We start from the raw sequence: 25,808 nt of genomic DNA, 5'->3' as shown, positions 1-25,808 counted from the left end.
GATTGGCACCATTTTTGAGGAAATGAAGAAGTTTGAAGTTCACAAAAACAAAATGGTTTATTGTAACATTGGCCTATGTCCAATATATTCCATTTTTCAAGAACATCCACAAAAATCCAATATTTAATGTTCATTTACAAAGTTCTGTACTTTGCTATGACCTTTTAGAATCCAGAACATGCATTGTCAAAACACTAAAATTAAACTATTAGGCCAATAACCAAATGCACTTTGGCCTCAGAAATCTATTCCTAATTATCATAGCTTTCCAAATCACTCTAGCCCATTTTTTTCTGTAGCCTTCACAGCTGAAGTACCTGTTATGTTTCTTTGTTGTGACTGTTGGTTCATCAAAGCCCTCACTCTGATATATTAGCAAAGGTTTAGTTTGTCAGATTATAAACTACGATAAATAAGTTTGGGGAAGGGAGATGCCAACAAAGAAATATTACATTACAGAATGTTTTGCACCAGAATTATGATGACAGGGTGGGTTAGTTTCTCAATGGGGACAAAGAACGAATAGTTATTGTCCTAACCATTCCTTTCAACTTCTAACTCAAATGCACTTTTCATTGTGGTAGCTATTATTGCAGTCTTTGAGTACAGTCAGTGCTCCTAGGCAGCATGTTCACACTATGTGTGTTGGTAAACTGTAATGAAAGAAATTAGGAACACGCTTCCTGACAATGTGTCTGTTCTGGATGGGGCATGATCCAGAGTCAGAAGAAATTGTGTACATGTCTGTGGCATCGGCCAAGGCATATGTTTTCCTTAAATGTAGTATTTTACAAAAAAACCCTCCACCCACTGCATTATAAGAGGACTGACTGTTCAGGAAAATACATTTCTTTGGAATCCAATTTATTCCTAGTGGACCAGTGGTCTTCATTTTTCCATCTTGCAGTCCTTGAGAAAGGACTAAATAGAGGCTAAAACTTTGTCATCTTTAAAATGGATGCTTTTTATTGTCTTGAAGTGTAGTGGTCAGTGTGAAAGAGCTTGCTTTAAAAGCATGTTCCCTCAGGACTTAATTTTAAAATATCCCAAAGCAGGTACAGTAATAGAAGAAGAATCTGCATTACAGGTTACTTCTTTAGGTAATTCAACTTAAATATTTGCTTAACTACAAAGGGAATCCACAAATTGCAAAACTACCTTTTGTTGCAATAGATGCTGGCTGTACGTCAAATGTTTGTACTAATTCCCAGAGGTTGTAATATCTGGAGAAATTTAACATGCATTTATTAAACTGACAAGGAAAACAGTCTCATTGTGAAAGTGTCCTGAACTAAAACAGGCACTGTATGGTGTTTTTTTCCCACAATCGAAGAGGGAATAATTCATGTTTATAGCACCCCTGTCTACTCACTTAAGAATTAGAACCTCCCCCAAAAAAGTTTGAATCATTTTCTTACACTGTACAATACTCATTTCTAATCACAACTGTTTAAAACGGTAAATATCATAAAGTGCTTCAGACACAAGGGGTTCCACACTTCTGTTTTCCTGGAAAGTGCAGGCAGATTCCTCTGAATTAACGATGTCAGTAGATGTTTGATGTGAAGGGCAGCTAGTTATGATCCTAGTATCAAAGCTCGCCTTGCTACATCACTGAACATTAGAAAGTTTGGGAGAGCTGCCCATTACTGAGGTCATCTTCGTTGTCACTCGGTGTTACCAGACTACTAAACTCAGGGTAGAAGTTATTTTGCAGCATAGGTGAAATTGCTCCAAAAAACAGGGATTGGAACTGGAAGAAACAGATGCATAATTTACTTCAAAGCCAATGTTAATACTTCTTAATCAACCCTTCTCATCCAAAGTAAGTCTGGTGGATCACTTAGACTTTGGTTAGACTACTCTGTTGCCATGAAGTGTCAGGCAAAGACTGATTTAAGAAAGCTCACAATCAGGAAGTCATTGGAGAGTAAAAATGCATAGGATAAGTGATTGGATGTCAAGAAATCAAACCGGGAAAACTGTTTTGAGTGTCCAAAGCAACAGAGTGCTTGGGAGAGTACAATCCAACAGAGTTGGTAGATACGTTCTCTGCCCACAGTGTACTTACAGTCCAGAGGGGTTGAGGACTGTAATCATATTGAAGCGTGGTTCCCCCTGGCAAATGGAAAATTAAATGGACAATGGAGACAAGTAGAATAGGGGGCAGAGAGTAACTGAGGCCTGTGAAGGATGATCTGAAATCCTCCCACCCTCTCATTTAATCCTTGCAGAGCAGCTCCCTGCCCAATTAAGTCATTTGGTGATGCCGTTGTTTTCAGTGCCAGGGAGTCAGCTTGACCAGTCAATAGTAAAGGAATTTCCACTAGCACTGTCCTTCCTGCTGGAATGTTGGCATAAGGAGTTGCTCCTTAAATCAGGTGGAAGGAATGAGTTGGTAGATTAAACCATCAGTTCCAGCCAAGTCTCAGGGTGTTCAGTTGCCCGAGCCCTACTCCACCTGCCACCCTGACCAGAGGATATGTAAAGCATTTGTTTACATATCCCTATACTCGGAGGCTTCCCCCCACCCTACCCCCTTTTATTCAATGGTACTAGTTAAGCATTTACTACATTCCAGGCACTGTACTCAGTAAGCACCGGGGTAGATACAGGCTAATCAGGTTGGACATGGTCCCAGTCCCACATGAGTCTCACAGTCTAAATTAGAGGAGGAGTTAATCCCCATTTTACAGATGATAAGCACAGAGAAGTTAAGTGACTTGCTCAAGGTCACACAGCAGATAAGTGGCAGAGCTGGGATTAGAGCCTAGGTCATTTGACTCCTGGGCCCATGGTCTTTACACTAGGCCATGCTGCTTCTCCTAATTCATTTCAATCTTTCTCCCCTAGTAGATCATAAGCTCCTTTAGGGCAGGATTGTTTCTACCAACTAATATTAACGTGTGGTATTTGTAATTGTTAATGATAATTGTGGTATTTGTTAAGTGGTATGTGCCAAGCACTTTACTAAGTGCTGGGGTCGATACCAGTAAATCAGCTTGGACAGAGTCCCTGTCCCACATGGGGCTCACCGTCTCAATCCCATTTTACAGATGAGGTAACCAACGCACAGAGATGTGAAGTGACATGCCAAAGTGACTTGCCGAAGGTCATACGGCAGGTAAATGGCAGAGCTGGGATTAGAACCCAGGACCTCTGATTCCTAGGCCATATGTTTTTCACGCTTTTCCCCACTCCTCAAAACCTCCAGTGGTTGCCCATTTTTCTCTGCATCAAGCAGGATCTCCTGACCACTGGTTTTAAGGCATTCAATCATCTTTCTACCCCACTATCCTCTTCTCCCACTACATCTCAACTCACACTCTTCGTTTCTCTCAGTACAACCTACTAACTATGCCTTGTTCTCTGCAGCCAACCTCTTATTCTCTTCAGCTGGAATTCCCTTCCCATTAGACTTGTGCTCTCTGCATCTTCACAGCCCTTTTGAAATATCTCCAGGAAGTCTTCTCCGATGTATAAGAATATTCATATTCTGTTACCAAATCCCATCCATTCTTCCTTCACATCTCTAAAATATGCATTTTCCTCTCCATCCAAATTGCTACCATACAGGTCCAAGCACTTTTCCTATCCCACAAGTGCTCAATAAATACAAGTGATTGATATTGCATCAGTCTCCTCGCTGATTTCCCTGTTTCCTGTCTTTCCCCACTCCAGTTGTCATTTCACTCTGTTGTCCAGGTTATTTTCCTAAAAAAAACATACAGTCCATTTGTCCCCCCTCCTCAGAAACCTGCAGTGGTTGCCAATCCACCTACGCATCAAACAGAAACTCCTTCCCATCAACTTTAAAGCACTCAATCATCTTTCCCCATCCTCCCTTACTTGGCTAACTTCCTACTACAACTCAGCCCACATACTTCACTCCTCTAGCACCAACCTACTCACTGAAGGTCAATTTCATCTCACCACTTGACCCCTTCCCACATCCTCCCTCTGGCCTGTAATTCTCCCCCTTCATTTCTGGATCCCTGGCAACGTTTCAAGATCTCTAAGTCCTTCTTTTTTACATCATTTCTAACCCCCACCCCCTTCTGGAATCTCCCATATTCACAATGGGAAGCAGGATTTTTCTGAAAGAATATATGTGTCAATTAATTGGAGAATAAAACACACACATTTGATGTGACTAGAGATGTTAGTTTGGTTTCTATGTGCAAGTGTGGGTAATGGCAGGCAAGAAGGGAAAAAATGGACTTTAGAATGGATTGCCACAGTGAATTTTACCAATATAGTTCTATTCACAAAGCATGGAGAATTTCTTAACTAATGGTCATTAGAATGGATTGCCACAGTGAATTTTACCAATATAGTTCTATTCACAAAGCACGGAGGATTTCTTACCTAGCATTCACTCGGCAGGCTTTGAGTCTAAGAAGCTCTAGCTACCAAATCAATAACATGCCAGAACTTAATTGAGTTTCATCTGGGTAAATAAATTATTATAAAACACTAAACAAGGAGGTATGGTAAACATTGCCCAGGAAGTAATAAAGTATCAAGAGTGGACTGCTCAGTATTGCACTTTCTCATCTCTTTTCGATCTAATACTGCATTTGATTTTTAAAACTTGCAGAAAGTTTGAAATCATTCTGTTGCAATGATACCCATGGGAACAAAAATAATTTGAAGTTACTTGGGGGCAAAAGTAGGGTTAGAATAGAAAGTCTCAATATGGAATTAACCTTGGCTCAAAATTCTCCCTTTACCTTTCCATAACCTGAAGCCTCTGACATCATATCCTCCTCCAGGTCTTTATTGTGGTCCTCTATTATTCTGGAGTCATGTGTTTCAGATCTTGCCACAGCAGCACTTCTCAAACTTGCCAATTCTGGGGCATCACTCTGCCTCTCATTATAGTAAGGCCTCTTTGACGCAGCCCCTTCTATGGGAGGTTCTTGCACTGTGTGCTCAACCTCTGAATTGGACTTTAACAGATGTGACCTGAGGAATAAATAGACATTCAACTCGGAATTTTTGCTGGCCCGGCCTGACGAGAGAAGGGGATTTTGTCTCCTTCGGGAGTCCTTGGTTCTCAAGAAAGGAGGAGAATTTTAAGAGTCAGGTGAAAAATGTGGAGACAGAGCAGGGAGAACTTGAATTTGTATTTGTGTGTTTAGACTTACTTGGAGAGAGTATTTGGGGATTTGGGGAAACAGTCTAACTTACTGAAACATTCCCGTTTAGTGCTGCATCTTACTGGGGATTTGTTCATTTACCATAGTTGGGCATAAATATAATTTGGAACTATCTATATGGCCAGCTGAGAAAATGTCCTGTGCTTATCTGGGTCATGATTATTTATTTTAGAAAATATTTTTGTTCCATGTAGATAGAGCCAGTGACTACCCCCATCTCTCAGAGAAGGATGTTGCAACTGTTCAACAAGGAAAAAACCATAGAGAAACTAGTGAGTAAGGAATCCTGGAGAAAATTCATAAACAACATTGAAGTGAGTCACATAGTTAACTAAGGCCATTCTGGTACTAAATACTGGGGAAATAGTTGGTCGGGGAGGGAGAGGAGATACTTGACCTTGGATCACTTTTCACATCCAGGGGCACTAATCTTTGCTGATTTTTCCAGCTTCAGCTTATTTTTTTCCAATTCTATATTAATTTGCTCCTCCTCTGCTCCTAAATGAATGTCACTGAAGAGTGACAGAAGAAAAGCGTAACTTCTTTAACGCTTTAGGAAATCCAGAAATATCAGTTTTATGACAAATAGTCACTTAAAGGCCAGGGATCTGCAGAACCTCATCTTCTGGGAGCTGTGATGCTGGGAAAATAAATCTAGGCTCCTCAGGGTTCATGTGGACTAGAAGGAGCCTGGGAGAGTGAGATGGCAAAGGGGGCAAAGAAATCCAATTGTTATGAACTTACCTTGAGGGAGAGCCACCACCTCGCCCTCTTCAACTTGTACAAAACTTGGAAAATCAAGGCCTCCACCTCAACTTCAACCACCTCCCAGGAAGGGTGTTCAGTGGATCACTGATCCCTGGCCACTGCTTGGTTGCTGGGGCAACGACATTACCTTTTCAATCTTTGTGAATAGCAGAGAGATTGTGGAGAGGATGTGATATTCTGAACAGCAGCTAAAGTGGCCAGAACAAAGCTGGCTTCTAATGCCATATCGTCAATACTGAAAACTACGGGCCTGAAAATGCAAATCAGAGTATGAGTGACAGGAAGATTCTTCGATATGTACATAAAAATTTGACTGCTTAGAGACAGGTGCTCAATTTTGCCTATCAATTTAGGCAAAATTTTTGTCTATCCGAGAAGCAGTGTGGCTCAGTGGAAAAAAGCACGGGCTTGGGAATCAGAGGTCATGAGTTTGAATCCTGGCTCTGCCACTTGTCAGCTGTGTGACTGTGGGCAAGTCACTTAACTTCTCTGTGCCTCAGTTACCTCATCTGTACAATGGGGATTAACGGTGAGCCTCATGTGGGACAACCTGATTACTCTGTATCTACCCCAGCGCTTAGAACAGTGCTTGGCACACAGTAAGCACTTAACAAATACCAACATTATTATTATTAATTTAGCAAATTTTTCTCTTTAAAAACCTGCAGGAAACTTTCTTTTACAAATCATTATTTCCACCCCTTCAAAAATGCCACACGACATATTTTAAATAACGAGCTATGATGGAAAAATGTCACATAGATTCATATTGAATAGGGTAACCAATATTCTACTGAAAGGAGTTTAGCTTTAAATGCTGAGTTTTCATTTGGGGCAGATATTACCAAAGTAAATTAACATGATGCTTCTTAAAGTCATAGAGCAACCTACTTTCCAGGTAGGGCAAAGTGAATTGTAACAGGAGAACTTGTAGCCTCTGAAAATGCCAGGAGTCCCTAAAGAAAAATGAGAACTTCTATGAGAACAAGAAACTCAACCTCCCACCCAACAAACAGGGCAAATGTTTCTAAAAATGCCTTGAATCTCTAAAGAAAAATGAAAATGTCAATGAGAAGAAACTAAATATAAAGCCTGGCTGGTATGGGGCAAAGGAAATTTCTGTGTCCATTCAATACCCTCCCCCAAGCAAACAGGGCAAAAGGCCAAAGATCCTCTAGCAGTCACTAAATTCCTGGATATCTCTAGAAAGGGGACTAATGGACCTTGAACGAGATAGTGCTTATTTCCCCTCTCCTAGCAGCCACCAAACCAGAGTAATTCTACCTACCCTCCATCAAACAATATAATCAACTGAATTATATACCTCCTGGAAGGGAATACATGGACATAACTAAATTGTGATAGTTATTACATATTTCCCAGGCCTAAGCAATTTAAAATATAGCATTTTCTGAATGTAATGGGTTTTTACACTTTCAATATTAACATAATAAAAATATATAACTGAACAGATTTATAATCTTGTATTGAAATACATTTGTGTTCTGGATTTTTCAATCCAGAGCATTTACTGACAAATGATAAAGGCCGACCTGTTTTATTTTTTATCAAAACCAACTGGAAAAGACAAAAAAAAGATACTGTGTCAAAACTGACTCAATTCTAATAAATTTCAGGAATAAAACACAGCCAACTTCATAAGCACCCACAGGTCCTCCTGAGTGTAGGGGCTAAAGGTTATTGAGCTTTTAAAGTGAGGCGAAGGAAGTAGGACGGGGTTTGGGAGTGCCGGGTAGGCTTTAAAGAGTTAGCAGGCCCTTCTTTTCAGTCTTGCTTATAAATTCTCAGGGCTTGTCAGAGAACTGGAATGAGAAAGGCTGAGAATACAGCCCCAAAAGTCATGGAGGGTGGAAACAATAGTTTTGTTCCAACAACAGAAAACCCAAGGGGGACAATAACCCCCATCAAGGTGGTATCTCAGTTATTCAGGGACTGATCACCTAGGCTCTTTGCTTCTCCTTCTGTGGCTCAACTTTGGGGTATTTTCCTGCTCACTTTTGGTGATAGTAGCAGTGGCAGTAGTAGGACCTGGGTCCCAATCTCTGATCCACCACTTGTCTGTTGTGTGACCTTGGGCAAGTCACTTCACTACTTTATGCCTCAATTACCTTATCTGTAAAATGGGGATTAAGACTGTAAACCCCATGTAGGCCAGGGTCTCTTCTGATCTGATTTGCTTGTATCCACTCTAGGGTTTAGTACAGTGCCTAGCACATAGTAAGTGCAAATACCAAATTATTATTAGCAAATACCACAATTATTATTATTAGTAATAGTAATAGTAGTATTGGTATTTATTAAAGGTTCACTTTGTAAAGAACATCTCCAACAGTGGATGATCAAGAGAATGGAAAGGAGACAAAACTCAAATCAGTGAATTTGGGTTTTGTAACACTTTTAAAATATTTTGGGACTAGGAAGTTTAAAATAATAGTTAAAATGAAGTCTTCTATTAATTCATAGATTTTATTATTCATGTTATCCTTTTCTCCAATTACACTGGCAATCAAGTTAGCTGCTCATTTGTTTTGTGTGATGAAGACTGAACTCTGTCTGACTAAAGAGAATTAATAATATAGTCTTTGTTAAGTGCTTACTTAAGTATTGGTCTAAGTGCTGTGGTATATACAAGTTAATTCTATGAGAAAAAGTTCCTGTCCCACATGAAGTTCACAGTCCAAGCAGGTATGGAATCTCGATTTTGCAGTTAAGAAAACTGAGGCATAGAAAAGTTAAGTGACTTGCCCAAGTTCACAAAGCAGGCAAATGGAAGAGTCAGAATTAGAACCCAGGACTTCTGGTTCCCAAGCCTCTTTCCACCAGTCCATGTTGCTTCCCAGCTTAATGCATCCTCAATCGATGAGTGGTAATTATTGAGCACTGAGTGCAACACACTGTCTTAAGCATTTGGGAGACTACAACAGAAACAAGGCACATGTTTCCAACCCAAAAGGAGGATTTAATCTAATGAAGAATTTACAATCTAATAATTCAAGAAGGGTTATTATTGAAACCTGCCAACAGTGAGGCGTCCTTGGTCAAAGCAGCATGAACCAATAATTCTAATGATCAATTTTAGCATGAAGCAAATACTTCAGTATCTTTACCCTCAGTTGTTTAAGGCAAAAGGTTATGTTGCAGTCAACTCCAACTTGAAAGTAGTCAAACTCATCTGGATTAAGACACATCTCAGTGTGCACAGTCTTGGTGAAATCTGTTCAAATATTTGAAGAAAAAGCACAGATAAAAAAAGTTATAACTCCAATTGTTGCACTTAGATTTCAATTATTAAAGTATCAGGAGTATCAGAATCCAGGGATCAGAGCATTCTACTCATCCTCTTCAAGACCAATCAGCAGGGAACATGAGAGTCTCTTTTGTTGCCCATGCTTTTGAAGGCAGTAGCATATGCATGCCCCAAGTGCAAATCGATCCATCAATTGTATTTATTGAGCACTTACTGTGTGCAGAGCACTGTTCTAAGCACTTTCATTCATTCAATCATATTTATTGAGCGCTTACTGTGAACAGAGCACTATATTAAGCACTGGGGAAAGTACAATACAGCAATAGAGACAATCCCTGCCCACAATGAGCTCTCAATCTTGGGGGGGGCGGGTGGAACAGACATCAATACAAGTAAACAGATATCCTTATAAATAAATAAAATCACCAATATACACATAGATGCTACAGGGCAAGGAGAGGGGGGAAGAGCAAATGGAGCAAGTCAGGGTGATGCAGAAGTGAGTGGGAAATGAGGAAAAGCGGGGCTTAGTCTGGGAAGGAATCTTGGAAGAGATTTGCCTTCAGTAAGGCTCTGAAGAGAGGAGAGTAATTGTCTGGCAATTTGAGGAGGGAGGACATTCCAGGCCAGAGGCAGGATGTGGGCTAGGGATTGGTGATGAGACAGGCGAGATCGAAGTACAGTGAGAAGGTTAGCAGCACCAGAAGAGCAAAGTGTGCGGGCTAGGTTGTAGAAGGAGAGAAGAGAGGTGAGGTAGGAAGGGTCAAGCTGATGAAGTGCTTTAAAGCCAACAGTGAGGAGTTTTTGTGTGATATGGAGATGGATAGATAACCACTGGAGATTTTTGAGGAGGGGATGACATGCCCTGAACATTTCTGTAGAAGGATAATCCAGACAGCAGAATGAAGTATGGACTAGAGTGGGGAGAGGCAGGAGGTTGGGGGGTCAGAAAGGAGGCTGATGCAGTAATCTAGGCAGGACAGGATGAGTGATTGTATTAACATGATAGCAGTTTGGATGCAGAGAAAAGGGCAGATTTTAGCGATGTTTTGAAGGTGAGACCGGCAGGATTTGGTGACAGATTGGATATCTGGGTTGAATGAGACAGCGGAGCCGAGGATAACACTAAGGTTGTGGGCTTGTGAGATGGGAAGAATGGTGAGGCCATCTATAGTGACAGGAAGGTCCGGGGGAGGACAGGGTTTGGGTGGGAAAGTAAGGAGCTTGAGAGAAGCAGCATGGCATAGTGGATAGAGCACAGGCCTGAGAGTCAGAAGGTCATGGGGTCTAATCCCTGTTCTACCACATCTGCTATGTGATCTTGGGGAAGTCACTTCACTTCTCTTTGCCTCAGTTACCTCATCTATAAAATGGGGATTGAGACTGTGAGCCCTACGTAGGACAAGGACTGTGTCCAACCCAATTTGCTAAGGTTTAAGTAGTGATTCAGAATATACGAGCAGTGCATCTGGAATCAACTTAGTTATCACTTTGTTTAGTTTAGAGCAATGTACATGAAAGTGTAAAATAAATTTAATTCATGATGTTTGGTGGCAATGCAGATGATGGAGTAAAGTCAAACCCTAATTATGTCTAAAATCGGAATTTAAGCATTAGCAAGTGTTAATCCTTACTGAATTAATATTTCAAAACTGCGAAATAGGAGGAGCAACATGACCTTGTGAAAAGAGCACAGGACTGGGAGTCAGAGGACCTGGGTTCTAATCCCAGATCTGCCATGTGCCTGCTGTGTGACCTTGGGCAAATCACTTAACTATTCTGTGCCTGTTTCCTCATCTGTCAAATGGGGATTCAATGCCTGTTCTCCTTCCTGCTTAGACTGTGAAACCCACATGGGACAAGGACTGTGTCTGACCTAATGAAGCTGAATTTACTCAGTGCTTAGAAGAGTGCTTGACACATAGTAAAGGCTTAACAAATAACAACAACAATAATAATAATAATGTGAGTTTAAGAATTAGTGTTTTATGTCCTGCAGAGCAATTAATTTCTATAAACCACAAAAAAAATTGCTTTCACACCTACTCTTTTAGGGTATCAGGAAATACCTAAACTTTGGAACGGACTGCAATTTTTAGATGATAATTTAAGCAAGTGACTATCGAGAAGGGGAGGGAGATGGTCTTGCAGAACTAAAGTTTCCCTCCCCCAACAGATGCCTCTGGTCCTCTGACTCCTATACCTAGCCCAAGACACCAACCATCCCTGCCCTTGGTGCACAAGACCTTGCCTTCAACACCACCCTCTCCACTGAACTCCTTCAAACCGCTGTCCTTTCCTCGTTCCCCCAGCCATGGATCACCCCTGCACTCCTGTCAGATAATCATGCTACATCATCAGCACTATGCTGTGTTCACCTTGGCCATAAATGGTCCTGCATGTAAAAAACCTTCACGTGCATTTGCATTACACTGCACCTTTCCCCACCCACTCTACAATTGCATTCCATGCTCGAGTGGCAACATGACTAGCAGAGAAGAGTGGGAGAGATACTGCACAAACAACCAGGATTCTAATCAATTCCTTTGCCCTAGGTACTTGATCCTGAGCCTGAGGCTCATCGGTCATTCTTGACAGGAGAAGGTGTGTTTGTGTGTGTTTGTGTTTGTCTTTCACGCTCAAAGAACACGGCTAGTGGTGAGGAATTCAGCTATGAGTTCCTGTGTTGCTGAAAAGGCTAATTCAAGAGCCACAGCCCCAATTAATTTCAATTAGTGGCCCTCCTGAGGCTCCACAGGGCCCACATCATCCCTCCATCAAAAATAAAAGTGCTTCTGAGGGAAGGATGAACTCTGTTAATACCTTTCACTTTTCAGAAATAGCCCAATGTCTCATTTACACACAATCTACATAAGATTAATGTTAGTTATATAGGAGAAGCTCTGACTGAAAAGGATGTGTAAGGACAAGATGACAGATAAGGAGAGAATTAGATCAGACGGGCATGTGGGGCGCTAGCCTTAACATGTGATGCTAGTGCTGAGAATGAGCTGTTCTAGTTACACCACTGGGTCTCAAACTCTTCCTCAGAATACTTTAGTCAAAATCCCCAATTGATTAAACCCTCTCTTGATTTGAAAACATTACATAGAATTTGCAGCCCATCAATTTTACAAAATCCTTGTGAGATACTATTGAGAAAATACGGAAAAAGCATTCCTACCAACAATTTCCTCGGAATAGCTCTTGAAGCATGCTTTCATTGGAGTAACAACTAATGTAATTTCCTCTTGATGTGTTGGAAAATGAATCATTATATCAGCTATCAGCCTAAGAAACATTGTCAAATGAAAATCAAAATAAGTGGGGTGTTTTTGCCTAAAGTTTTGAATATTTCAGAAATATCTTGTAGATTTTATAACACTACTTTATTAATAAATTTATCTCAAATCTTTATCATTGTTTTCTTAATTGTTCCTTTAAGCACAGTAGAGTAAAATATATCACCAGTTAAAATATTTTAAAAAGAAACAGCAGTATAATTCAAACATAAGGGAAAATATGGTACCAAACAATAAGTTCATCCTTATTGTAAGAGCCAGATTAAAAGTACAGGTCAGGCATCAACCCCTAATAGTCAATAATGAGAAAACACACATTTTAAGTTATTCTGCAGTCAGCATTTATATTTCTACGCCAATGCTTCGGCTAAGAACTTTTTCAATATCACCAGAATGTCTAGTATGTCTAGAATGTCTAGTTAGTAGAAAAACTGAAACCTTTGTTCCAGCAGTGATTGCCCATTTGTGAAAAATTTACTGCCTCATCATTTATTGAATTCAGAAAGTTCTACATCATTAATTTTTAATAATAATAGATGTTTTTATTTGAAAATATCAAACATGTATATCAACCAGAGGGATTTCCTTGTGGGCAGGAAAGAGTCCACTAACTGTTGGATTGTACTCTCCCAAGCATTTAATACAGTGCTCTGCACACAGTAAGTGCCCAGTAAATATCACCGATTGACTAATTTGTTATTTGAGGACTGGTCTTATTATGGCTGATACAAGTCAGTAAACATTTCTGTGCTTCATTTCCTCATCTATCAATCAGGGAGAAAATACCTGTTCTCCCTCCCTCTTAAACTGGGAGCCCCATGAGGAATAAGGACTGTGTCTGAACTGATTATCTTGTATCTACCGGAGTGTTTAGTAGAGTCCTTGGCACATAGGAAGTGCTACATAGATAACATCATTTTTATAGATAATTAGCCATGATCACATTCCAATGTGTGCATCCTAATTAGCCTAGGATTCCCCCCTTTTGAAAATGCTTAGTATAGTGTCCTGCACACAGTAGGTACTCAATAAATACCATTAATTGACTAATTAACTGGAGCTAGTGGTATTCAAAAATGCTGATCTTGTCTGTAGTGCTATCCCACTACACTTGAGTACTTCTATCAGCCAGGCTGGATCTTCGAAGGTTTAAGACCGAACTACATTTTTCTACAGAAAAATTATCTTAAAAATATACATGTGAAGGGAAGATAAAGCACTAGAATGCTCTAAAATCCAAGAGAAGGTGCCAAAAAAGACCAAATTATTATTGGAATTTTTTCCCCTTTCATAAACCAACTAAGATTACTTATAAAGCCACAATTAAGATTATTTTTAAGACTTTCTGCCATGGGCTATTATGCCTCCATTAGGTAGCTGTTATATGATTTAATCCTCCATAGAAGCTCTTGCTTGACCCTATAGCTCTAATTTCCATCAAAAAACATAACTTATTTAAAAGTTCTAGTTTGATTGCCCTACTTTTAGTAGCTCTTTGTGGGCAGGGAACACGTCTGCCAACTCTGTTAGACTGCATTCTCCCGAGCACTTGGGACAGTGCTCTGAACACAGGAAACACTCAATAAATACGATTGATTTTAGTATATTGTTCCAGGCAAATATTAAATTACCTTGCTGGGATTTTCAATATATTAGGACACATATGTTTTGAGATAATTGCTTGGAATGGTTCACATTCTTCATAAACCAGATTATGTGTTTTTATAATGCCTAAGAAGAATAGAAAATTGACTGAAATTGAGCATTTAGAATGCAAAATGAAATCTACGATGATGTTCAGACATAAACTTGAAATGCCCAAATAATGCCATATGAAATTTTTTAACATTTAGCATGTATAAGAAAAATAAATGTTCAAAGCCCTCGGACATTAAATTACTATTGTAATAAGGACTGCGTTGTAAAAATCATTAATAGCGCATTTAAGCAAACACAGCATTACTTGATTTATGAAGTGTGATTAGCACTCTCTAGTGGATACTATGGAAAATGACAACCCAACTGATGAGTTTGCCATTATTACGTACATAATACTCAAATTCCTTGCGAGAGAAATATATGGCAGTTATACATTCACTATTCATAAAAGGTAAAAATCACATTCAAATGTTGAATGCATTTTTACACAAAGTATAAACCAGCTGACAAAAAGTGAGGTCAGTAGGTATGTAATAGTTATTAGTGTTTCCTCTGCACACAAAAATTAGTAATAGAGTTGTTGCTCAGTTCCAAAATGACACTACCGACCATGAGTAAAAGGGTAGGTTAAAATTCCTACAAATAACAGTATTTACAGTTATGCATTGGACTGGGAATTTACCACTTCACTCCACACTTATATTCCATTTCTCTACACAAAATAATGTTTTGTTACCACATCTGCTTCGTAAGACAATGGTGGTTATCAATCAAGCAATCATAGCAATTATTGGGAGACTACACTAGAGTTAGTAGAAATGACCCCTGACCTCAAGGAGCTTACAGTCTAGAGGAGACAGACACTAAAACAAATTACAGGTAGAGGGAAACAATAGAATTTAAAGAAATCAACGGTACTTATTAAGAATTTACTATGTGCAAAGTATTGTACTAAGTGCTTGGGAGAGTACAATGGAGTTGGCATAAATGTTTCCTGCCAACAAGGAGCTTACAGTCTAAAGGAAAAGTTTAGAGTCTAGAGGTAGGAAGAAGAGAGATTAACCCAGGAAGGTCTCCTGGATGAGATATGATTTTTATGAAGGGTTTTGAAGATGTGGAGAGCAATTGTTTACAGCAGAAAGAAATCGATAGCCTTTAGAGGTATTTGAGGAGTGGACAGATTTGTACTGAACAATGTTCTGGGAGGTGATCTGTGTAGCAGTATAGAATAGAAACTGAAGTGGGAAGAAGCTGGATGCAAGGAGATCAGAAAGGACATTTTTACAATAGTCCAACTGTGATTTGACAAGATATTGGATCATGGCGGAGGTTGATTGGGTGGGGAGGAGGAGGGGGATCCAGGAAATATCGGAAGAACTGACAGGATTTAGCCTTTGAAATAATGTAAGAACTAAAAGCACCTCTCAGGGTCACACCTGGAGAGTTTCCAATACTCTACCAGTCTCAACTAAGGGAGGTAGAGTCAAGCAGAGAGGCATATCCCTTCTGTTCCTAGCTTGGGCAGTGGCTAGTGAGGGGAAGACAATCTGCTACAAGTCAAAACTCACCTGTGTTGGGCAGCAGTGGGAGGGGAGAAAGTCGAGGGCAGAGGTAATGGTAAACTGCTTCCTTATTTATACCAAGAAAACTCTGGATACACTACCAGAACGATTGCAGATGGAGAGGGGACATTCTGAGAGAGATGTGTCCATGGCGTAGCTATGGGTTGGACACGGCTCAACAGCACAAGACAACGACAACAAGGAACTGAAAGACAGTGGATTATGCCAGGACTGTGGGCTTCTGAGAAAGGGGTGACGGTGGGATTATCATCAAAGCTGGGAAAAAAACGAAAGAATGTGTTTATTATGGAAAACAAGCGGCTAAGTTTTAGACAAGTGGAGTTTGAGGTGCCTGTGGAACGTCCAAGATTTTCTGGAGATGAGAGGAAATAAGGGATGGTAGATAAAGTGAGACATCAGGTCAGGAGAGGTAAAATTGAGGGTCATCTGTATAGAGGTGATAGCTAAACCCATGTGAGCAGGAGTATATCCCTATTAAGTGAAGATAGAAAAAGAAGAGCAGAGTCTTCTGAGATACCCACTGTTAGGGAATGAGATGTGAAAATGGATCTAGCGAATGAGCCTGAGGAGCATTTGTAAAGGTAGGAGAAGAATCAGGAGAATGCTGCATCAGACAGAAAAGCATTTGAAGGTATTTTAAGGAAGAGGAAATGGGTCAAGAAAGCTACACCAGATTAACCCACTGGACTAGGCTATGAGGGGGGAGATATGATGTTATTAGGGATTTGAAGATGGGGGAGAGCGGTGGTCTGTCAAATGTGAAGGGGGAAGGAATTCCAGACAGAAGGGTAGATGTGAGCAAGAGGTCAGTAGCAGGAGAGATTAAAATGAGGCAAAGTGAGTAGGTTGACTTGAGAAGAATGAAATGTATGATGTGTAACGGGCGAAGAGGAAGGATAAGTAGAAGGGAGAGTGGTGACTGAATGTCTTAAAGCCACTGGTCAGGAGTTTCTATCTGACATGGAGAGGAATGAGTAAACATTGGAGGTTTTTGAAGAGTGAACAGAACCATGTTTAAAACATGATCCGGGAAGCAGAGTGGAGTATGGACTGGAAAAAAGACACTGGAGGTAGGGAGGTCAGTAGTTAAGTTGCAATATGATCAGGTCTAGACCATTCATTCATTCATTCTATAGTATTTATTGATCGCTTACTATGTGCAGAGCACTGTACTAAGCGCTTGGAATGTACAAATCAGCAACAGATAGAGACAGTCCCTGCCCAATTGGTTTACAGTCTAATGTGGGGAGACAGACAAAAACAATAGCAATAAATAGAATCAAGGGGATGTATATCTCATTAAAACAATAGCAATAAATAGAATCAAGGTTATGTACATCTCATTAACAAAATAGAGTAATAAAAAATATATACAAATGAGCAGACAAGCACAGTACTGAGGGGAGGGGAAGAGAGGGGGGAGGAGCAGAGGGAAAAGGGGAAGCTCAGTCTGGGAAGGCCTCTTGGAGGAGGTGAGCTCTAAGTAGGGCTTTGAAGAGGGGAAGAGAATTAGTTTGGCGGAGGTGAGGAGGAAGGGCATTCCAGGACCGCGGGAGGACGTGGCCCGGGAGTCGACAGCGGGATAGGCGAGAACGGCGGATGGTGAGGAGGTGGGCGGCAGAGGAGCGGAGTGTGCGGGGTGGGCAGTAAAAAGAGAGAAGAGAGGAGAGGTAGGAGGGGCCAAGGTGATGGAGAGCCTTATAGCCTAGAGTGAGAAGTTTTCGTTTCGTGCAGAGGTCGATAGGCAACCACTGAAGGTTTTTAAGAAGGGGAGTGACATGCCCAGAGCGTTTCTGCAGGAAGATGAGCTAGGCAGTGGAATGAAGAATAGACTGGAGCAGGGAGAAGACAGGAGGAAGGGAGATCAGAGAGAAGGCTGACAAAATAATCCAGCCGGGATATTATGAGAGCCTGTACCAGTAAGATAGCCGTTTGGGTGGAGAGGAAAGGGCAGATCTTGGCATTATAAAGGTGAGACTGGCAGGTCTTGGTAGCAGTTTGGAAACAGAAGAAGGGGTGGATTTTGGAAATGTGTGGAAGAAGAACCAAACCATTCAAGGAATATGGACAGGAAATGGAAAAGAGAGATACTAGCAGGTGGAGGAAGTAGTGAGATCCAAAGAGTAAAGGAGAACTTAAGTGTGACTGAAGAGGCGAAGGAGCCATTTGAGAGATGCTTTGAATTAAATTATTTTATTAAAGATTAAACAATATTTCAGTAACACTTACAATTACTGTGTATGGCACATATAGGAATTTCATGTTCGTTTACAAGAGATTCTGGAATAGATTTTAATTTATAATAACCTATAGGGAAATGTATACCCATGACACAACCATGTTTTCAAGCAACATATCCCAGTTGTATCTTGGGGTATGCCTATATATTTGGACAACAATTTTATTGACAGTGCATTCATTCAAATATTAAAATGAAGAGTATTTTGAAATAATTTTATGATTTCACATACCATGTTTGCAGAAGAGTTGAAAAACCACTCTGCAGTTATTATCACTGATAAAAATACTGCACTTCTCCACATTTCTTTCAAGTGTGTTCAGAGATCGAAATATGGGCAGAACTGACTGGAATAAAAATGCAGCATAAAATTCATACTGTAGATTTTAAATTGTTGTTTGCAAAAATAATACATGAGCGAAAGCACATAAACAAAAATTCACTAGTAAAAAATATTTTAATTTTGATGTTGTAAAAGTTATTCACATTAGTCCACTAAAATTTACCTTTATTCCCAATTTATATTTTAGATGCAATGGTATATATTTCTCACATCCTTCAGGAATAGTTGTGCTGTGGTACATTTGAAAAAAAATTGGTGGAAAGAAGACACATGCATATGCTGATCTAGAAGAATTCATTGACCTTAAAGCAAGCTGAAAAAAATGATATTCATTCAGTAGTATTTATTTTGTAGTCATAATTATTTCTGTAGCTGAGAAAATATAGGCACAGGTCTAACCCAGGTTCCAATGACCACAGTACTTGAAATGGGACAATACATCATGCACTAATTGCTGATGGAGCCCAGGATTTGTAAGCCCTATCCAACATTACATCTAAACATTCCAGGAGATTCAATTTCCTCCCTTTTCAACTTATTCTGCTCCTCCCAAATGACAAACTAATTGCTAGCTTTCTGTATTATCCAAAAGATGGAGTGAATCTCAGCCCAGTAAAAAAGATTATCTGAATCAATAGATCACTCAATCGTACTTAGTGAGTTCTTACTGTGTAGGGTATTGTACTAAGCAACAGGAAGAAAACAATACAGTAGAATTAGTAGAAATGTTCCCTGCCCACAAGGAGTTTACAGTCTAGGGGGGAAGAGGCATTAAAATAAATTATGGCATTGAAGGCTATTGAATAGTGCTATGGCATTGAAGGCTATTGAATAGTGCTATGGCATTGAAGGCTATTGAATGAATGAATGAAGGAGGGGAGAATATCAAGTGCTTAAGGGGTCAGATCCAGGTGCATAGGTGACACAGAAGGGAGAGGAAGTAGGGAAATAAGGACTTAATCAGGTAGGTCTCGTGGAAGAGGTGTGATTTTAATGTCTTTGAAGAGTGGTGATCTGTCAGACATGATCAGAAGGGAGTTGCAGGCCAGAGGGAGGATTTGGGCAAGGAGTCAGCGGCAAAATAGATGAGATTGAGGTACAGTGAATAGGATAATAATAATAATGATGATGATTACGGTATTTGTTAAGCACATACTATGTGTGAAGCACTGTTCTAAGTGCTGGGAGGGACACAAGGTGATCAGGTTGTCCCATGTGGGGCTCACAGTCTTAATCCCCATTTTACAGTTGAGGTAACTGAAGCACAGAGAAGTTAAGTGACTTGCCCAAAGTCGCACAGCTGACAAGTGGCAGATCCGGGATTAGAACCCACGACCTCTGACTCCCAAACCTGGGCTCTTTCCACTGAGCCACGCTGCTTCTCTGGCAATAGGATGGCCTCATGAAGCAGCGTGGCTCAGTGAAAGAGCACAGGCTTTGTAGTCAGAGGTCATGGGTTCGAATCCTGGCTCAGCCACTTGTCAGCTGTGTGACTTTGGGCAACTCACTTAACTTCTCAGTGCCTCAGTTACCTCATCTGTAAAATGGGGATTAAGACTGTGAGCCCCACGTGGGACAACCTGATTCCCCTGTGTCTACCCCAGCGCTTAGAACAGTGCTCGGCACATAGTAAGCGCTTAACAAATACCAACATTATTATTAGAGAAGCAAAGTGCAGGCTGGATTTAGTAGGAAATCAAGGAGGAAAGGCAGGTGGGAGAGTTGATCGAGTGCCTGAAAGCCGATGGTAAAGAGTTTCCGTTTGAGTAACCACTGGAGATTCTTGAGGAGTTGGGAGATGTGGACTGAACTTTTTTTAGAAAAGTTTTTTTAGAAAAATTATCTGGGCAGCAGAAAGGACTGGAGTGGGACATATGTCAGAGATGTAGTAGTGATGGCCAGATATGATAAGTGCTTGGATCAATATGGTAGCAATTTGGATGGAGGAGAAAAGGTGGATTTTAAAGATATTGTGATGGTAGAACAAACAGGATTTGGTAACAGTGAATATGTGGGTTGAATGAGAGAGAGGAATCAAGGATAATGCCGAGATTAGAGTTGTGATATACGAGGGTGGTGGTCTTATCTACAGTAAGGGGAACGACAGGGAGAGACAGAGGTTGAGTGAAAATCAATCAGTTGTATTCACTGAGCGCTTCCTATGTGCTACTACTAAGTAGTAAGAGTACTACTAAGCACTTGGGAGAGTACAATAAACAGAGTTGGTAGACATATTCCCTGGATGAGGGGTTCTGATTTGGACATATTTAGTCTGAGGAGTCAGCATCCAAATAGAGATGTCTTCAAGGTAGGAGGAAATGAGAGACTGCAGAGAAGGAGAGGGGTCAGGGCTGGAGAGGTAATTTGGGAATTCATTCATTCAATCAAATTTATTGAGTGCTTACTATGTGCAAAGCACTGTACTAAGCACTTGGGAATCATCCATGTAGAGGAAGTAGTTGAAGCTTTGGTAGTGGGTGAGTTCTCCAAGGCAGTAGGTGTAGATGGAGAATAATGGGAACCCCAGAATTGAGCCTTTTTTTAGACATGGCCTCCATTTGGCTTAGTGGAAACAGCACAGGGCTAGGAGTCAGGGGACTCAGATTCTAATCCCAGCTGTGTGACGTTGGGTAAATCATTTAACTTCTTTGTGCCTAGAATTCCTCATTTCATTCATTCAATAGTATTTATTGAGAGCTTATTATATGCACAGCACTGTACTAAGCGCTTGGAATGTACAATTCGGCAACAGAGACAATCCCTGCCCAATGATGGGGTAAAATGGGGATTAAATACTTGCTCTCCTTCCCCCTTAGATGGCTGACCCTTTGTGGAAAAGGAACTGTATCTGATCTGACTGCATTTTATCTACCCAGCATTTAGCATAACGCTACACAGCACACACTTAACAAATACCACAATTATTATTATTGTTACTAAGGTCTTTGATTGAATTATTTTGCCATTAAATGACCAATAAAGTAAAATTTACTTACCCCTTTTTCACTTGGGTCAAGCCAGAACTCATCACTAATTCGTGCTAAAGCATGGATTGCTCTCCCAAATACTGTGGAGGAAGAAGGATACAGTTCTTTGAATTCTCATTTGTGGCTCATATTTAAAGCAGAAAGAATGATACTACGCTACACTTTTCAAGGAACCAGTTGCATTTCTCTGGGTTTAATAGCAATTCCCCACCAAATCCAAGAAGGAGTTTAATTCTGCACCCCCACTTTTTTAAAATTACAAGTCAGTTAAATAGTACATTCTGAAATTGTTCAGGTTTGACAATAAGTGGCATTAGAAACTTAGTTATACTGAATTCTCCCAAGCGCTTAGTACAGTGCTCTGCACACAATATGTGCTCAGTAAACAGGATTGATTGATCAGAAAGCGGGGCTGCTCTGTGCCTCTAAATGGGTTTTATAGCTGAACTGAGCAAAGTTGAGCTGGAAGAATCCCAGTTGAAGGGAACGTACCACCACCTGTAGTTGACTTAAGCTACTTGAGCCTAGAAGTCAGTGGACCTGTTTTTTAATAAATTAAAAAACATTATTAGGATAAGTTTGCGTAGTAGGTTTTAGCACTTATAAAAAGGCTGGTTACCATGCCAAGAACGTCATCTTCACTTTAAAAATAACCAGTGTCTCAATTCCCTTCAGAAAGCCTCTCAAACTCAAATCAATAATAAAGTTAATATTTAGCCCAGGTTTGTGAATCCCTGCTAGATAATCCTGCCTGTCAGCAAGGCAATCAGAAAAGCAGATTCCCAGAATCCCTCTGATACTAAAAACACAGAAATGGTAGTCATTTCTTCAAATGTTTTACAAGACTACGGATTTCTGTAATTGTAAAGCTCCCAGGAAAATCATTTTGTTTGTTACTCTTCAGAGGTTCATCTCAATTCAGTGGCAAGATTCAGAGTAAAAGCTACTTTGTTCTTATATTTGCTTAATATTCTTATTACCAATTGCTATTGGTAATTCCCTCATGCAACTAATTGACATTTTCTAGAAGGGCTCATGACATTGATGTTCAAAAGGATCTTTTCATCTGTCGTTAAGCTTAGGTGGGGCAAAACGCCATCCAATTGATCAATGGTGTTTAATGAGCTCTTACTGTGTGCAGAGCACCATACTAAGCGCTTGGGAGAGTTCAATACAACAGAGTTGATACACATTCCCTACCCACAAGGAGCTTGGCTACTGGGGTGGGGGGAGTCAAACATTAAAATAAATTTTGGATGTGTTGTGGGACAAGGGCTAAAAATTACTCTATTAAGACACTACAAGCTGCCTCTGGGCCCTGGCACTGCTATAAACCCCCCCACTGGTGGAGGAATTAGTACAAGAAATGAGGAAATTAGGGTGGAGCTGTCCCCTTCACCTTTCTTCACGTATATGAATAAAAATAGGACTCAAAACTACACCTTTTATGTGGTTGCTTCCAATTAAACATTGCATCGTGTCACCGAGGGGGTGAAATCCTGTCAGTCTCCTCAGAAAAGGATGAAAATTTCAGGTCCAACTCAAGGAGAGGAGGCTACCGTCGGGGCATCGAACCAAGTAGCCAGGATGTTCCCTGCTCTTTTCCAGCCCCACCAACTCCCGCCTCTCCCCGGCCTTCTCGTGCTCGTTATGTTGGGCTTCCTTTTGAGGTGCAAAGTCCACCGAAGATGAATGAAAATAGGACTCAAAACTACACCTTTTATGTGGTTGCTCCCAATTACACATTTCATTGTGTCAGAGAGGGGGTGAAATCCTGTCAGTCTCCTCAGAAAACGAAGACAAATCTCAGGTCCAACTCAAGGAGAGGAGGCTACCGTCGGGGCATCAAACCAAGTAGCCAGGATGTTCCCTGCTCTTTTCCAGCCCCACCCACTCCTGCCTCTCCCCGGCCTCCTCGTGTTCATTACAATGGGCTTTTCTTTGGGGTGCAAAGTCCACTGAAGATGAATGAAAATAGAAGTCAAAATTGCACCTTTTATGTGGTTGCTCCCAATTACACATTTCATCGTGTCAGAGAGTGGGTGAAATCCTGTCAGTCTCCTCAGAAAACGAAGAAAAATCTCAAGCGCAAGTCACTGGAAGAGGGGCCCCTTCGGGGCATCGAACCAAGTAGCCCGGATGTTCCCTGTCTTTTCCAGCCCCACCCACTCCCGCCTCTCCCCTGCCTCCGCGTGCTCGTTATATTGGGCTTCCTTTTGAGGTGCAAAGCCTACCGAAGATTAATGAAAATAGGACTCAAAACTGCACCTTTTACGTGGTTGCTCCCAATTACACATTTCATCGTGTCAGAGAGAGGGTGAAATCCTGTCAGTCTCCTTAGAAAACGAAGACAAATCTCAGGTCCAACTCAAGGAGAGGAGGCTACCGTCGGGGCATCGAACCAAGTAGCCAGGATGTTCCCTGCTCTTTTCCAGCCCCACCCACTTCCGCCTCTCCCTGGCCCCTTCGTGTTCATTACAATGGGCTTCGCTTTGGGGTGTAAAGTCCACTTAAGATGAATGAAAATAGAACTCAAAATGCACCTTTTCTGTGGTTGCTCCCAATTACACATTTCATCGTCCATACCTTATCTCACCTTGGCTTCACGGACTCTGTCCTCTCCTGGTTCTCCTCTTACCTCTCTGGCCGGTCATTCTCGGTCTCCTTCGCTGGAGCCTCCTCCCCCTCCCATCCTTTAACTGTTGGAGTTCCTCAAGGGTCAGTTCTTGGCCCTCTTCTGTTCTCCATTTACACTCACTCCCTCGGTGAACTCATTCGCTCTCACGGCTTTGACTACCATCTCTACGCAGATGACGTGCAGATCTACATCTCCGCCCCTGTCCTCTCCCCCTCCCTTCAGGCTCGCATCTCCTCCCGCCTCCAGGACGTCTCCACCTGGATGTTGGCCCGCCACCTAAAACTCGACATGAGCAAGACTGAGCTCCTCATCTTCCCTCCCAAACCCGGTCCTCTCCCAGACTTCTCTATCACCGTGGATGGCACGACCATCCTTCCCGTCTCTCAGGCCCGCGATCTCGGTGTCATCCTTGACTCGTCTCTCTCGTTCACCCCACACATCCTATCCGTTACCAAGACCTGCCGGTTTCACCTCTACAATATCGCCAAGATCCGCCCTTTCCTCTCCACCCAAACGGCTACCTTACTGTTACGGGCTCTCGTTATATCCCGGCTAGACTACTGTGTCAGCCTTCTCTCTGACCTCCCTTCCTCCTCTCTCGCCCTGCTCCGGTCTATTCTTCACTCCGCTGCCCGGCTCATCTTCCTGCAGAAACGATCTGGGCATGTCACTCCCCTTCTTAAACAACTCCAGTGGTTGCCTATCGACCTCCGCTCCAAACAAAAACTCCTCACTCTAGGCTTCAAGGCTCTCCATCACCTTGCCCCTTCCTACCTCTCCTCCCTTCTCTCTTTCTACCGCCCACCCCGCACGCTCCGCTCCTCCGCCGCCCACCTCCTCACCATCCCTCGGTCTCGCCTATCCCGCCATCGACCCCAGGGTCACGTCCTCCTGCGGGCCCGGAACGCCCTCCCTCCTCACCTCCGCCAAACTGATTCTCTTTCCCTCTTCAAAACCCTACTTAAAACTCACCTCCTCCAAGAGGCGTTCCCAGACTGAGCTCCTCTTCTCCCTCTACTCCCTCTGCCATCCCCCCCTTTACCTCTCCGCAGCTAAACCCTCATTTTCCCCTTTTCCCTCTGCTCCTCCACCTCTCCCTTCCCATCCCCACAGCACCGTACTCGTCCGCTCAACTGTATATATTTTCGTTACCCTATTTATTTTGTTAATGAATTGTACATCGCCTCGATTCTATTTAGTTGCCATCGGTTTTTACGAGATGTTCTTCCCCTCGACTCTGTTTATTGCCATCGTTCTCATCTGTCCGTCTCCCCCGATTAGACCGTAAGCCCGTCAAACGGCAGGGACCGTCTCTATCTGTTGCCGACTTGTTCATCCCAAGCGCTTAGTACAGTGCTCTGCACATAGTAAGCGCTCAATAAATACTACTGAATGAATGAATGAATCGTGTCAGAGTGTGGGTGAAATCCTGTCAGTCTCCTCAGAAAACGAAGAAAAATCTCAAGCGCAAGTCACTGGAAGAGGGGCCCCTTCGGGGCATCGAACCAAGTAGCCCGGATGTTCCCTGTCTTTTCCAGCCCCACCCACTCCCGCCTCTCCCCTGCCTCCGCGTGCTCGTTATATTGGGCTTCGCTTTGGGGTGCAAAGTTCACCGAAGATGAATGAAAATAGGACTCAAAACTGCACCTTTTATGTGGTTGCTCCCAATTACACATTTCATCGTGTCACAGAGAGGGTGAAATCCTGTCAGTCTCCTCAGAAAACGAAGACAAATCTCAGGCCCAACTCACTGGAAGAGGGGCCCCTTCGGCGCACCGAACCAAGTAGCCCGGATGTTGCCCGCGCTTTTCCAGCCCCACCCACTCCCGCCTCTCCCCTGCCTCCGCGTGCTCGTTATA

General features: G+C 41.8%; 1 protein-coding gene and 1 non-coding gene across 7 annotated transcripts; one reads left to right on the top strand and one right to left on the bottom strand.

Moving 5' to 3' along the window:
- Positions 1-38: 38 nt before the first annotated feature.
- Positions 39-25,740, bottom strand: RAD9B (RAD9 checkpoint clamp component B). Of its 6 annotated transcripts, none has more exons than XM_029058819.2 (11): positions 25,597-25,740; positions 21,321-21,391; positions 18,488-18,637; positions 18,214-18,328; positions 14,132-14,231; positions 12,383-12,489; positions 9,059-9,165; positions 6,822-6,886; positions 6,058-6,180; positions 4,734-4,968; positions 39-1,753 (listed from the first exon to the last, which is right to left on the bottom strand). In XM_029058819.2, exons 1-11 carry the CDS (start codon positions 25,628-25,630, stop codon positions 1,622-1,624), a joined length of 1,239 nt encoding a protein of 412 aa, XP_028914652.1. In that variant the 5' UTR covers positions 25,631-25,740; the 3' UTR covers positions 39-1,621. The 6 variants fall into 6 exon arrangements, with proteins under 6 accessions (XP_028914652.1, XP_039766390.1, XP_028914651.1 ...); XM_039910456.1 differs by lacking the exon at positions 25,597-25,740 and adding an exon at positions 23,305-23,379; XM_029058818.2 differs by lacking the exon at positions 25,597-25,740 and adding an exon at positions 23,029-23,110.
- On the top strand, positions 15,578-15,717 carry LOC114809372. Its single transcript, XR_003757159.1, has one exon. It is a non-coding gene; the product is annotated as a small nucleolar RNA SNORA7 (small nucleolar RNA).
- Positions 25,741-25,808: the final 68 nt, after the last annotated feature.

Source organism: Ornithorhynchus anatinus, chromosome 2, assembly GCF_004115215.2.
Source record: "Ornithorhynchus anatinus isolate Pmale09 chromosome 2, mOrnAna1.pri.v4, whole genome shotgun sequence".
Lineage (NCBI taxonomy): Eukaryota > Metazoa > Chordata > Mammalia > Monotremata > Ornithorhynchidae > Ornithorhynchus > Ornithorhynchus anatinus.
Note: the sequence above shows the minus strand (reverse complement) of the source record. Positions and strands in the feature narration are given on the sequence as shown.